Raw genomic sequence first — 16,099 nt, 5'->3', positions numbered from 1 at the left:
CCATAAATTGTTGAATTGAAAAAAGTAAGAGTAGAGTCATTGTCTTCTATTAGATGTAGGAATGCTTAATGAAAACACAAACAGAACCTTCCTACACTGCTGGTGGGAATGTAAATTAGTTCAACCATGTGGAAAGCAATATGGAGGTTCCTCAAAAAACTACAAATAGAAATACCATTTGACCTGGGAATTCCACTCCTAGGAATTTACCCAAAGAGTACAACTTCTCAGATTCAAAAAGACATATGCACCCCTATGTTTATTGCAGCACTATTTACAATAGCCAAGAAATGGAAGCAACCTAAGTGTCCATCAGTAGATGAATGGATAAAGAAGAGGTAGTACGTATACACAATGGAATACTATTCAACCATAAGAAACAAATCGTACCATTTGCAACAACATGGATGGAGCTAGAGGGTATTATGCTCAGTGAAATAAGTCAGGCAGAGAAAGACAAATACTAAATGAATTCCCTCATTTGTGGAGTATAACAACGACGCAAAACTGAAGTAACAAAACAGCAGCAGACTCACAAACTCCGAGAAGGGACTAACAGTTACCAAAGGGGAGGGGTGTGGGAGGGTAGGTGGGAGGGAAGGAGAAGGGGATTGAGGGGTATTATGAATAGTACACATGGTGTCGGGGGGGATCATGAGGAAGACAGTGTAGCATGGAGAAGACAAGTAATAACTCTGTGGCATCTTACTACACTGATGAACAGTGACTGCAATGGGGTATGGAAGGGGACTCGATAATAAGGGTGAATATAGTAACCACATTGTTTTTCATGTGAAACCTTCATAAGAGCGTATATCAATGATACCTTAATAAAAAATAATAAAATATCCATAAATAAATAAATAAATAAATAAATATTTGGGAGAATTAGAAAAGCACAATGTCTTTCCTCTTTTAGGAGCTGGCTACTCATTAGCTCTTCAGAACATCTAAATGTAGCTCCAATCATTTCCAAGGTCCCTTTAATTTTTGTTTTTTCCTAATATAAAAATTTAGATTAGGGGAGGAAGGTCAGTGGAAGAGTCAAGCTTATTGCTTGAGACAGATGATATTATATTGAACCAGTATTTGAAACTTCTCTGGCAACTTCTTAAGTGCTTTTTCTGTTGTCCTTCTTGTCTTTTACCCCCATTTTCAGGTTTGTGTGCAGCTTGGTATACTATGGCCTAACTCTGAGTGCAGGTGATCTAGGTGGAAATATTTATGCCAGTCTGGCCCTGTCTGGCCTCATAGAGATTCCATCCTACCCTATATGCATCTACTTGATCAACCAAAGATGGTGAGTATAGATTAGTGTGAAGTGCACTGTATACACACACACACTCTTCCATACATCAATACCAAAATATTATTGTCTTTGCCCATATGCAGTATCTGCTAATTAGTCCATGATGATTAGAATTCTTTTCAGAACAAACAACAGTAAGAATTCATTTTTTAGTGTATTATTGTTTGGGTTCCATGTGTACAAGTTTTCATGTAGGTTTTTGGTGCAGTGTTGAAAGGCGTAACCACCTGAACATTTTTGAGAGTGCTATGTATAATTTGTTGATCCTAACAGATAGGACTGTTGGCTGTATGTAGAGAGAACTCCATCAACCTAACCGCTATCACTGAGAAGTTCTTACACAAGACAGGGAACTGGAGGAACCAGAAAGACTTTTTTTTACCACCCAAGACTGACTTGACTTTGCTGAGCTGAAGCACGTATCCTGCTTTTGTTGCTCATTGTCAGTGGGCAGTTTTGAAATATGTTTTAAAAGTTCTTTCATAGAGCGCCCTTTCCTCAGGTTTCTCCAGTTGCTTCTGTTGTGGAGCCCATTGCAAGGGCAGCTAAACATCCCATTCTGTGTGACCCAGGGATCCGCTGGATTGTGTCATTTCTCATTATCCAATACTCATCATTTTAATCAAAAACAGCATTCCTTTACCATTGCACTTGGTGCCGTTTGATGGATATTGAGCTCAGGGCATTTTGAAAGGCAGGTTTGAATTGTGTTCAGTGGAAGCCTCTTCTCTGGGGGATGGTCCCAGTTGCCTGCTGACCCCCTGTTTGTGACTGAGTTGCTCTCACCGTGGTCCCACAGTTGAGTCAGGCAGCATACTCAGAAATCTGTTCCCCAGGTCCCCAGTGTGCCAGACACGTCTCCTTTGTGCTGTTATAGCCTCCTGTGCATGCCTCTGATGACCACTTCACGTGTTACAAAGATGCTGTCCGTGGAAGGCTCCTGTGTGTGTGTGTGTGCATCCCTAGTGCCTGCCTCGCATGGGGCTGTCATTTGAAAGGCAGTCAGTACTGACTTAAATGAAGCACAGGAACCTGGCCACTCAAGTACCTTCCTGTCTCCTAGCCACTACCAGTCAGAGTCAGGATTAAAGTCTCAGGCACAGGGAAGGAACAGCACTCTTAGATCAACCAAACCTGAATTCAAATCAGCCTGAACTCAGCCACCTGTTAGTTTTATAACTTTGACAAGTTACTAAGCCTCCGTGTATTTATCCTTGAAGTAGGAATTATAAAATTCCTCTGGCAAAATTGTTATAAAAATTAAAAGTAATACTGAAGTTCTTACAAGAGGACATAGCAAATTGTGGGCCCTTAGAAAAGGGAGGCTAATTAGTGTTAATATCTTTCTTCCAAATCTAGAGCTCTTATTTGAAATTATTTCCCCCAATAAAGTGTGCAGTAAATTTCAGTTAATTCTGATATATTAACAAGAATTTCTTTGTTTGTATTTTAAAGAGAACTATTTTTACAATGTTTAAAACTAACTGCTAAAAGGTTCAAGTAATCAGAAAATGAAATGAACTGCAAGATTCCTTTCTTCTTGTTTTAGCTTCATTCTGTAGAAGATGGAAAATGTAACAGTACATGCCTTACAGGTTTATTTTTAGAATTAAGTAAGATAATAGATAGGAAACATTTAAAACAGTGCCTGGAGCATAGTAAATACAGAAATATGTTCTTTTCCTGTGCCCATCATTTAATCCTTCTATCCAGCAAATTTGCCTTTGTTTTATGGTTGTTATGTATATTATGTCCTGGTCAGATACATTTGACACCCACCCCTTAAGAAAAGAGAACATAATGAAACTGCGGACGTTTGAAAAGGAAAGTGGGGGTGGGGGGAAGAAGCAGATGAATTTATTAGTCTCAAGAGAAATGTGTAATTTCTTTCTATTATTTAGGTTTGGTAGAAAGCGGACATTAGCAGCATTTCTGTGCCTGGGAGGACTGGCTTGTCTTATTGTAATGTTTCTTCCAGAAAAGAAAGGTATGCCTTTCAAATTTCTACATAAGGGGTTTGAACAGCACTTTTATTACAGTGAATCTCAGTATAGTAGAGAGATTTCCATATGCCATGCTTCATTTCTGTGATTGCATATTATTTAGCAATTGTGCAGGATATAACGGGACAGATTCTTTCCATTACTAAACTGTTCTCTGGGTGAATAATGTTCTTACAGGTGCACTATTAATTCTTTCAGGCGATTAAGCTACCATCTGGGATGTCTGGGCTCTAGTACTGGTGATGTTAGAATTGTTTGTTTGATAATGAGGAGGACCATTGAGTTCTGCACAAAAAGAAACTGTCCAAAGCCCCAAATGGCACTCCTCACTCCAGCCAGTCACAAGATTGCAGACCAGAGTCACTGGTTCTCTGAGACAGCTTTGGCAGCCCTCAGTTGTGTCCATCAGTGCTCCCAGGGTGCCTCACAGGAACATAGCAACAGTAAGAAAAACACTCACTGTTGGTGACAGTTGCTGTTTTCTCAGTCGTACATAAAGTGTGAATAAACCATCTTTAGGAAACTTTGGTGTTTTTATATATTTGTAGCTTTGCTACACCAACACGGCTTCAAGAAAGGTCCCTAGGGCATCCTATCTAACCTGATTTCTGCCCCTCTGTGGAAGTTCTGTTCATAGTGCTGGTTCTCAGCCTTTTTGTTGTTGCTCCAGCACACCTGAGGCATGTGAGCTTCAGTATCAAGAACTGTGGTTTAGGTAGTGATTTTAAACAGTGAGGAGAGGGTTGTGACAAACTCTCTGTTGCTGGGTCATATGATACAACCAGAGGCCTGTCTGGGGGCTTTGGGATTTTTATAGGGCTCCATCATGAGCTGTACTTCAGGTGGGAATCATTGTGAGATGGTTTAACAGAAAGTTTTGAAAAACACAAGAAATGCAGCTGAAGAATCCATTCCTTTCAGAGCATATCATGTATTAAATGCTTCTTTGGTAATTGCTTCTCCTTGAGGTTCAGTTGCTGGAGACTCCCGGCCACATGTTCTACTTCTAGAACCTTCCAGTACAGCTGCTCTGCTGTTGATTGCTGCCTGAAAGTCTATGCCTTGAATGGAGAGTGTAGTTTGTTCACTAATTAGGATTTTACCCAGTATTTAGAAATAGCCTTATAGTGATTTCCTTGGAATCATGGAAACTAGAAATTCAGTAAGTTTATTTCTTATTTTCCAAGCAAATTATTGACTCTGTTAGAAACAGAACAGGAGAAATTCCTCCCAGCTACTGTCCTGCTGTGGGCTTGTAGAACTAAGTGCCCAGGGCTTGTTTGTTTGGGACGAGACAGTAACCAGCTGCATGTCATTGGCAGATTTTGTTTTTCATAGACAATGTGGAAATACAAGTGTTTTCTTCCTATATTAGTCCAGTGTTCTAATTGTCACCTCATAGAGAAAAGCTTTCCATCATTACTATAAGCACCTATAACCTATCTCATCTCTGCAAGCCAAACCTATAAATATCTTCCTCCCTCGCACAAATCTGTGCACCCCAGTAACCTACATCCTAGGACTCTGTCCATGGCCCTTGGTACAAAAACCCAAAGTGAAAGTGTATTTGTCTCCCATCCAACCAGTCTTCACTCTCTGCTCACTTCCAGTTAGTTTTAAGAGAGCAGCTCAAACCCATTGTCCATTGTGCCCCTTGGCGGATACTGAGCATAGCAGGGTGTCTTACAAACTCCAGGAATGCGCCTCAGGAACATGATGGCTCTATCATTCTTTGAAAAGTGGACATCTACTCTATTTTTAAAGATTCCTGGGGAATGAAAATTGCTTCTGTTTTTAATAACCATTATAATGTTAGAATGATCCTCTTCTACTACAGCTGAGCCCATTTCCTTTCATTTTATTCATTACTAGAGATAGAGAACAGATGGTCACCCTTTTTTTCTTTTGCATAATCCTTTCTATACTTGCAGAGTCATCTATTCCTGAATCTCCTCTTGTTTGAGCTAAAAAAACCTGTACTTTACACTTTCTTTAATCTTTTCATATTTACTCTTCAAAATATTTGATGACTTTCTTTTAAATTTCAGTTAATTTCAAAGTTCTGAGCTTTAAGCTACATGCAGTGAAAATTCTGATAAATATATATTAAGAAAGAGACCTAGTTGTTTGAAAAATTCTTTTAGTATCTTGTGTGAGCTTGGAGACCACTCATTTTCTCACTGCTTTTTTTTTTTAAGTATTGTTAATATGCAATCTTATGTTGGTTTCAAATGTACACCACAGTGGTTCAGCAGTCCCTGTGATCAATTTATATTGTGATTGCAAATTATTGTGCTTCTTTATCCCCCTCAGCCTGTGATATAGAATTATTAGACAAAAGGGTCCTGCCCAGTGCATATTTGCACCTGCTTGGCCTCCAAGTAAATGTTCTCCTCTGGGGCTAATGTTACTAGGTGGCTACTACAGGTTATCATACATTTTAACTGATCGTTACCCTTGCTTGAAGGATCCTAATTAAGCTTATAATAACTGGTTACCATTTACTAAATATTGCCTATGTGCTGGGTTCTCTTCAGATATAGGAGGTAGCACATATTATCCCCATTTTATGAGGAAACTAAAATTTAGATAGGTCCAGAAACTTTCCAGTGATACACAGCAGTAGGCAGCACACCCAGAATTCAGATTTCATGTCTTTCCAACTCTGAAGCCTGGGCTCTTTGGGGAATGTCATTTTGTACTCTGGGAGTTTTACAACCACAGTATTCATTGTACATGGTGAAGCTGTTGTCTTGGAGGATTAATGTTGCCTGGTTAGGGCCAATTCTTAACTCTTCAGTGGGCAGGCCTGATGAGAACTGGCCACAGTCCAAGAACCTGGGCTGTCAGAGTGGCACTGGGTGGTAGGAAGGCTTCTGGCAACTATGGTCCTGGCAGGGAATCTGAATACTAGGAAGTCACAGAATGTGACTAGATAAATACGTTTCACAGTTGAAGGGAGTCTCCTCAGAGTCAGCCCAAGTGGAATATTTATATCTCACTTCTTTCCTCAACCTTGTTTTGCCCATTCTTCATTTATTTGACTTCCCTAATGCTTGCTATATGCAGGCTACTATTTGTAAACAAGACCTAGTTTTTGGCTTCAAAAAGCCTACAGTCTAGTGAGGAAAATGAGTGATAGAAGGTATGTATGAGAATTGACAACCAAATGCTATGGGAACTTTTAACTTCAAGCCATGATGGAGACCAGCTACTCAAATGCTTTAAACAACTATGAAACAGACAAAAATATAAGAAAATTGATTTTCAGACATTGGACAACAGGCTGCACCGGGCAGACAGTGATCCCTGAGAGAAAGGCAACGTCGTGTGCCCATGAGTGTCATAGCTCGGGTCTCCAAGCCATAGTGCAGGGAGGAGGAGCCCAGCAAATCCTGGTGCTCTTACTGACTGAAAAGACAGATACTGAAGCTTGAGGAGGCCAAGATGGCTAGAATTTGTTGGGTGAAATACCAGGGAGGAGTAAGATATATAAGGAAGAACTCCAGGATCTGCACAAGGGGTCTCTAAGCCCTTAGCTACTTACTACTCTGTGCTTGCATTTGAGGAAACTACTGAGGCCAGGAAGAGGACCTCCAGAAAGGAGCAGGTGGAACAGTTCTTGGAACCTAAGGCCATACCTGGTCTGTGTTCTTTTCAGCCAGATGTAGAGCACTGGGTAGAGACCCTCCTGGATGAAAGTGGCCCTGCACTAAAGGCTGTTCTATGTGCCCTAAAATTACTTTAAAAAAATCAAAAGGTTCAAGTGTTTCCAAGTAACTAACTGTATCTCAGAATAATGAATGATAATATTTAAAGGAATACAGTAAAATCCAGCACCTAACTGTATAGCATTTATAATTGACGACATCCAGTCAAATATTGCTAGCTTGCAAATAAGCAGGAAAATGCCCCCCTCACCCAGGAGACATCACAATAGAAACAAAACCAAAAATGACATAGACGATGCAATGAGGAGACAAGACTGTTAAAACGCTGTTACAAACATACCACATATGTTTAAGAAGGTAGAGGAAAGCATGATCATAATGAGCAGAGAAATTGAAAAGATACAAAAAAGGCACACATGTAACATTTAGAGATCAAGCATACATTACTTGAAAAAAAATGCAGTGGATGAAATTAACTATAGAAGAAAAGATCAGTGAAAAAGACCTAACAAAATAAACTATCCAGAATGAAATGGAAAAAAAATAATTGAATAAAAAGTTAGCAAAGCATCAGTGAGTTGTAGGACAATACCAAGCCTAACATGCATATGTAACTGTAGTCTAAGAAGGAAGAAGTAAAGAAAAATGTATTTGCAGAAATGGGTCAGATACATTCCAAATTTGATGAAAACTGTAAACAAATAATGAGAAGGTCATTTCTTCAAGAAGACATATCAGTTCTGATTGTGTGTGCATCTAACAATGGATTCAAAACTCATGAGGCAAAAATGGATAGAATTGAAAGGACAAATAGATGAATATTTCAATTATCCCTTTCTAAAGGATAAATAGATGCATATTTCAATTAATAGAAAAAGTAGACAGAAAAGAATTCAGGATTTGGAGACTTGAACAGCCAGCATGACCTAATTGACATTTTTCAAACACTGTACCCAATATAGCAGAATACACATTCCACCTGAAGTACACACAGAACATTGACCAAGAGAGAACACATTCTGGGCCATAATACAAGTTTCAATAAATTTAAAAGGATTGAAATATTATAAAAATTAGTTTTGTGACCAGAATGGAATTCAACTAGAAATCAATAACTGAAAGTTATTAAGGAAATCCTCAAATATCTGGATTTTAAAAACACATGGGTCAAAGAAGAAATCACAAGGGAAATTAGAAAATATTTATAATTAAACAATAAAGTATAGTATATTTAAGTTTGTGGGATGCTGTAAAACAGTGCTTAGAGGAAAATATATTTAATTAAAAATATATTTTAAAAAAGGATAATTTCGAATTACCATTTGAGTTTCTTCCTTAGGAAAATAGAAGGCTTTTTTTTTTCTCTTAAAGAAGATCAGACATAAAACAAGCAGAAGAAAGGAAATAATAAGGGCAGAAATCAATGAAATAAAAACAGGAAAATAATAGAGAAAATTCAATGAAACCAAAAGCTGGTTGTTTGAGATCAGTAAAATCAATAAACCTCTTTATTAGCCAAACTAATAAAGGAAAAAGAGAGAAGCCACAAATTACCAATATCAGGAGTAAAAGAGAAACATCGCTACAGAACCTGTATGTGTTTATAAGGGTATATTATGAACATTTTTATTCCACTCAATTCAATTTAGGCAAAATGGACAAATTCCTTGAAAGGTACAAACTACCAAAGTGCACTGAAAAATATAGAAAACTTGAATAGCCCTATACCTATTAAAGAAGTTGAATTTTTCGTTAAGACCATTTCCAGAGAATTCTGGGCCTAGATAGCTTCACTGGTAAATTCTATAAAACAAATAAGGAAGAACTAATACCAATTCTACACATTCTTCTAGAAAAGAAAAAAAGGAGGGAATACTCTACCGACCTAGTTTTTGAGGCCATTAATTACCCTGATACTAAAAACCAAACAAAGACATTATAAGAAAACTACAGAGCAATATCCCTCATTAATATAGTTGCAAAAATCCATAACTATATATTAGCAAGTTGAAGCCAACAATGCATGAAAAGGGTAATACATCATGACCGAGCAGGGTTTATCCCACAAATGCAAGGCTGGTTTAACATTCAAAAGCTAATCAGTGTCATTCATCATATGGAAAGACCAAAAAAGGAAAAAATCATGCCATTTCAATACAATTAGAAAAAGCATTTGTTAGAACTCCATTCATTACACAAATTACCAGCAACTAGACGGTAAGGATTCCTTACCCTGATAAAGGGCATCAAGGGAAAAACCTGCAGCTAATATCACACTCAATGGTGAAAAACTCAATATTGAACTTGTGCTGTATCAGAAAAAGGTAGGGAATCCATCCTTATCACTTCTATAGAGCACTGTACTAAAAGTACTAACGAATACGATAAGGTGACAAAAAGAAATTAAAGGGTTCCAAATCAGGGAAGAAGTAAAACTATCTTTCCAAGGCTACATGATTATCTCCATAGAAAATCTTAAGAAATATACCAAAAAGATCTACTAGAATTAGTAAGTGAGTTTAGCAGTCATGTGACACACAATTTACTTCTATATATCAGTGACAATTACAATTTAAAATAAAACAATACTATTTATAATAAAATAAAAAATGTTTGGGGATAAATTTTATAAAATATGTATAAGACCTATAGAAAACTATAAAATATAGAACTTTGATGAAAGTAAAGAAGACTAAAGAAATGAATTGGTGGTAATATTAATAAAATAAATTAGATTATCATGCTCAAGGATTAGAAAATATTTGTTCAAGATGTCAGTTCTCCCTAGATAGATCTATCTTTATTCAGCACGGCCCAGTGAAATTTCCAGCAGGCTTCTTTTTGTTGAAAGATATTGATAAGTTAATACTAAAATTTTAATGGAAATTCAAAGGATCTACAATATCCAAAATAATTTTTATTAAGAGAAACACAGTTGGAGGACTACTCTACCTGATTTAAAAGCTTACTACAAAGTTGCATTAATCAAGACAACATGATATTGGCATAGGAATGGATGTATAGATAATGGAACTGAATTTAGTATGAAATAGACCTTCCTATATGGTCAGTTAGTTTTTATTTTATTTTTTAGAGGGGCTGAGATTTTGTTCACCTTTTTAAAATGTTTCATTCAATCATAACATGTATAGAGAAAAATTCATATGATCAATTGATTTTTGACAAAAATGACAAGTCAATTCAATGAGGAACAGATAATCTTTTCAATGAATGGTGTTAGAATAATTGGATATCCATATGCAAAAAATTTAACTTCAACCTGCATGTCACATCATATGCAGTAATTAACTTAAAGTGGATGGTAACCTAAATATAAAGGCTAAAACTATACAACTTCTAAAAGAGAACATAGGAGAAAATCTTAGTGACTTTGGAGGAGGCAAAGATTTCTTGAATAGGACAAAAACAATTCTTAACTTAGATTTAATCAAAATTAAAAACTACTTTTTAAAGGACATTAATAATGAAAAGTAAAGCTCAGATTGGGCAAATATCTGCAAAACATACCTGATAAAGGACTTGTACCCAGCATTTAGATAGAATGGACTCTTACAGTTTAGTAATGACAAAAAAAACTCAGCAGATTTGAATAGACACTTTTCCAAAAGTATATGAAAATGTGAAATAAGCATGGGAAGAGATGTTCAACATTATTAGACATTAAGGAAATGGAAATTAAAACTACAATAAGATGTATCACTACACACCCATTAGAATGCTAAAATTAAAAGAAACTGATCATACCAAATGTTGACAATGATGAAAGAACTGAAATGCTTATATACTGCTGATAAAAATATATACACTGGAAAATAATAGCAGCTTAAAGTGAAACATACACTTAGCATATGACTCAGCTTTACCCAAGAGAAACTAGAAGCTAGATCCACACAAAGACTTTGATACAAATGTTCATAGTCACTTTATTAGTAATAGTCCAAAGCTGGAAGGAACCCAAATGCCCAACAGCTGAGGAATGTATAAACATACTGTGGTATATCCATACAATGAACTATTACTCAACAACAATAGCAAAGTAAATGAACTATCACCTACTGACACATACAACAACTTGGGTAAATTATGCTAACTGAAAACAGTCAGACACAAAAGTCTACAAACTGAATTATTTCATTCATATGAACTACTAGATGGCTGAAACTATAGTGACAGAACTTTGTGCATATGTGGTATTTTCTTTAAGGGAAAAAAATATCCACTGGAAAGCAAAATGAATGTGGTTCTTTGACCAACCTGTGTACCATAGTAGAGGACCTATAGCTGTCTTAAAGACTTCTTAGCATAAGCATGAACAATAAAAAATTTGCTATCATCACCCAGTAAATGAAGTAGATGATTAAATTGAATTTTTACTGTTTTGGGTCAGTGAAATGTGACTATATAACACACTGAGACATTTTGTTCTGGGAACCCCAAATGGGATCTGAGAAAATTTCCAGAAAACTAGAACCTCTTGAATTCAGTACTTTGAAGGATGTAAGTGTTTTGAGAATTTTTTTTTCAAATTTTGAAAGCAATTTCAAAGATGATTGAATTTAATTTTCCCTTTCAAATTATTCTATTTTTTCTAAACGTTCACTTTGAGCACTCATTGGTAATAGCCAATAATATCTGATTTCATTTTCAGATGAAGACCAAGATCAGGAATTCAGGGAAACAGCCCAGTGACTACAAAGCCTTCTTAAACATTAAGTCAGGATGATCAGTAACCCAGCAGCTCAACAGGCAAGAATCCCAAAAAGGATAAGAAATAATTTTCTAAGAAACAGTGCTGTCTGAAATGGACATGTGCTACCTTGGGAAAGAGTAAATTCCCCAAGTTCAAGTGACAACTGCAGACTCCATTGGTGGGGACATAGGAGAGAAGTTTCAAGCATCAGATGAGGTACTTAGTTGATGTGAGTGCTCTGTGGGTATGCAGCTGGACCCAGGCTCCCCAGATGGACCATGGCTGGAAGTGTCCAGAACTGCACGTGGGAGACTTTTTCCAGACTTGGGTCTTGTGGGATTTCAGATGATAAGCTTTCTGTGACATGCCATTGAAATTCAGTTTTCAGAAGGGCAGTCCCGTAACCTGTTATTACAGTGTCTACATACAGTTGTTTTTTTTTTTGGCCTGGCTTTTTTTTTTTTATGTAAAGGTATCATTGATGTACACTCTTATGAAGGTTTCACAAGAAAAACAATGTGGTTATTACATTCACACTTATTATAGAGTCCCACCCACACCCCATTGCAGTCACTGTTTGTCAGTGTAGTAAGATGCCACAGAGTCCCTATTTGTCTTCTCTGAGCTACACTGTCTTCCCCGTGACCCCACACACACGATGTGCACTAATGATACTCCACAATCCCCTTATCTCTCCCTCGCCAACCACCCTCCCTCACCCCTTCCCTTTGGTAAATGCTAGTCCCTTGGAGTCTGTGAGTCTGCTGCTATTTTGTTCCTTTTTTTTTTTTCCTATTTTGCTTCATTATATTCCACAAATGAGGGAAATCATTTGGTATTTGTCTTTCTCTGCCTGATTTACTTCACTGAGCATAATATCCTCTAGCACCACCATGTTGTTGCAAATGGTAGGATTTGTTTGTTTCTTATGGCTGAATAGTATTCCATTTTGTATATATACCACATCTTCATCCATTCATCTACTGATGGATACTTAAGTTGCTTCCATACCTGGGCTACTGTAAACAGTGCTGCAATAAACATAGGGGTGCATATATATTTTTGAATCTGAGAACTTGTTTTCTTTGGGAAAATTCCTAGGAGTGGAATTTCTGGGTCAAGTGGTATTTCTATTTTTAGTTTTTTGAGGAACCTCCATATTGCTTTCCACGATGGTTAGACTAGTTTACATTCCTACCAGCAGTGTAGGAGGGTTCCCCTTTCTCTGCATCCTCACCAGCATTTGTTGTTCCTAGTCTTTTGGATGTTGGCCATCCTAACTGGTGTGGGGTGATATCTCATTGTAGTTTTAATTTGCATTTCCCTGATAATTAGCGATGTGGAGCAACTTTTCATGTGCCTGTTGGCCATCTGAATTTCTTCTTTGGAGAAGTGTCTGTTCATATCTTCTGCCCATTTTTTAATCAGGTTATTTCCTTTTTGGGTGTTGAGGCATGTGAGTTCTTTATATATTTTGGATGTTAACCCCTTGTCAGATTTTTCATTTACAAATATATTCTCCCATACTGTAGGATGCCTTTTTGTTCTGCTGATGGTGTCCTTTGCTGTACAGAAGCTTTTTAGCTTGATGTAGTCCAATTTGTACATTTTTGTTTCCCTTGCCCAAGGAGATGCATTCAGGAAAAAGTTGCTCATGTTTATATTCAAGAGACTTTTGCCTGTTTTCTTCTAAGAGTTTTATGGTTCATGACTTACATTCAGGTCTTCGATCCATTTTGAGCTTACTTTTGTGTATGGGGTTAGACAATAATCCAGTTTCATTCTCTTGCAGGTAGCTGTCCAGTTTTGTCAACACCAGTTGCTGAAGAGGCTTTCATTTCCCCATTGTATATCCATAACTCCCTTATTGTATATTAATTGACCATATATGCTTGGGTTTGTATCTTGGCTCTCTAGTCTGTTCCATTGGTCTATTGTTCTGTTTTTGTGCCAGTACCAAATTGTCTTGATTACTGTGGTTTTGTAGTAGAGCTTGTAGTTGGGGAGCATAATCCCCCCCTGCTTTATTCTTCCTTCTCAGGATTGCTTTAGCTGTTCGGAGTCTTTTGTGGTTCCATATGAATTTTAGAACTATTTGCTCTGGTTCATTGAAGAATGCTGTTGGCATTTTGATAGTGATTGCATTGAATCTGTAGATTGCTTTAGGCAGGATGGCCATTTTGACAATATATTTTTTTTTTTTTTATTGAAGGGTAGTTGACAACAGCATTGCATTACATTAGTTTCAGGTGTACAACACAGCGACTCAACATTTATATACATGATAATTCTAGGTACCAGGTATCACCATACCAAGTTGTTACAATATTTTGACTATATTCCTTATGCTATACATTACATCCCGGTTACTTATTTATTTTACAATTGGAAGTGTGTTTATATGTATATATATATATATATATATTGTGAGGGCATCTCTCATATTTATTGATCAAATAGTTGTTAACCACAACAAATCTCTGTATAGGGGGGTCAATACTCAATGCACAATCATTAATCCACCCCAAGCCCAATTTTCGTCAGTCTCCAATCTTCTGATGCATAACGAACAAATTCTTACATGGAGTACAAATTTTTACATAGTGAATAAGTTACATGGTGAACAGTGCAAGGGCAGTCATCACAGAAGCTTTCGGTTTTGTTAATGCATTATGAACTATACACAGTCAGTTCAAATATGAATATTCATTTGATTTTTAAACCTGATTTATATGTGGATACCACATTTCTCTATTATTATTATTTTTAATAAAATGCTGAAGTGGTAGGTAGATACGAGATAAAGGTAGAAAACAGAGTTTAGTGTTGTAAGAGAGCAAATGTAGATGATCAGGTGTGTGCCTGTAGACTATGTGTTAATCCGCGCTAGACGAGGGCAATAAACATCCATGTATGCAGAAGATTTCTCTCAGAACATGAGGGGGGAGGTTCTAAGCCTCACCTCTGCTGCTCCCCATTTTCTCACCAGATGGCCCCCTGCGACTGTGCCTGTCTTAGGTTGTTCCTCCCTTGAGGAATCTTACCCGTCTCTGGCTAACCAGTCATCTTCCGGGGCCATACAGGGAAATGTTAAGTTGGTAAGTGAGAGAGAAGCCTTATCGTTTGAAAAGGTTAGCTTTTTACTTCTTTGCATATTTATGCCCTGTGGCTTCTATGCCCAGCATTTGTCTTGAGGTGTCTTTACCACTTGGAAGAATTATGATACTCGGTAAATTCGACATGTGGCACGAGTTCTATTTAAAGGTTGTGATTAGGTAGGAAGAAGAAAAGCTACAGAAGTAGCAGGCAGAAGAAAACCTGGGAAGATTGATTATTTCTTTGACATATCTTCTTGTAGAGTAACTTCAGCATATATAGGTTTTAAACGACTAATTAAATTGTGCACACACATTAACATAATAGGAATATAGTTACCTAACCAAAGCATACCTGTAATTACCAGCCATCTCCAGTGAAACCAAGAAAACCAGTTAGGCACCTTAGGCATTTGTGAAAACTTATCTATGATATGGTGGATATTGTCCGACTGAACTTAAACAGTCTGAGAGAATTCAGATAAACTAGAACACCCCATTCCTGGGGACTGTTCATATCCCATATGTTCTTTTAACGATAAATAGTCTGTGGTTGTAAGATTTTGGAGTGCTACAATTTGCACTTCTCCTAATTCTTGGTTGAGTTCCAACAGTATAGATCCAGTCCAATTTTTGTTTTACTGCATGCACAGGCCAGCTTAGATATCTCCTTCATCTTTCCCATGGCAAGTCCAGGAACTGGTGGGATGAGTGCATCTACACCTGTGACAGTGCGTGGATCTTTGTTGAAGTTTTTTTTTTTTTTTTTTTCTGATCATCTTCTGTCATGAGTCTTCCCGAGAGTGCTGATGTTGGAAGTTCTTTTTCATATCGTATCTTAGTTCATTTTCGGGGTAGCCAAATTAGGCTTTGATCCTCTGTATAAACACAAACAGACCCTTTGCCTACACTTTTATATGTCCTTTATATCATTGTGTAGAACTCATTAGAGGTCACCACATAGGAACTGCATTTTTTTTTTTTAATCATTAATCTACACTTACATGACGAATACTTTGTTTACTAGGCTCTCCCCTATACCAGGTCCCCCCTATATACTCCTTTACAGTCACTGTCCATCAGCGTAGCAACCTGTTGTAGAATCACTACTTGTCTTCTCTGTGTTGTACAGCCCTCCCCTTTCTCCCACCCCGCTATGGATGCTAATCTTAATACCCCCCTACTTCTCCCCCCCTTATCCCTCCCTACCCACCCATCCTCCCCAGTCCCTTTCCCTTTGGTACCTGTTAGTCCATTCTTGAGTTCTGTGATTCTGCTGCTGTTTTGTTCCTTCAGTTTTTCCTTTGTTC

At 37.3% G+C, this 16,099-nt stretch overlaps 1 protein-coding gene across 2 annotated transcripts in view; it reads left to right on the top strand.

Annotated features, from left to right (window-relative positions):
- SLC22A15 (solute carrier family 22 member 15) overlaps positions 1–16,099 on the top strand; it is an 89,397-nt gene that overhangs the window by 54,183 nt on the left and 19,115 nt on the right. For both annotated transcript variants that reach the window (XM_057500496.1, XM_057500497.1), the window contains exons 7-8: positions 1,160–1,300; positions 3,211–3,296. In XM_057500496.1, coding sequence (XP_057356479.1) covers positions 1,160–1,300; positions 3,211–3,296 — 227 coding nt within the window. The remainder of the gene's footprint in view (positions 1–1,159; positions 1,301–3,210; positions 3,297–16,099) is intronic.

The sequence above is a fragment of the Manis pentadactyla genome, chromosome 4, assembly GCF_030020395.1.
Source record: "Manis pentadactyla isolate mManPen7 chromosome 4, mManPen7.hap1, whole genome shotgun sequence".
Taxonomy (NCBI): domain Eukaryota; kingdom Metazoa; phylum Chordata; class Mammalia; order Pholidota; family Manidae; genus Manis; species Manis pentadactyla.
This window is presented reverse-complemented; position numbering and strand designations above follow the sequence as displayed.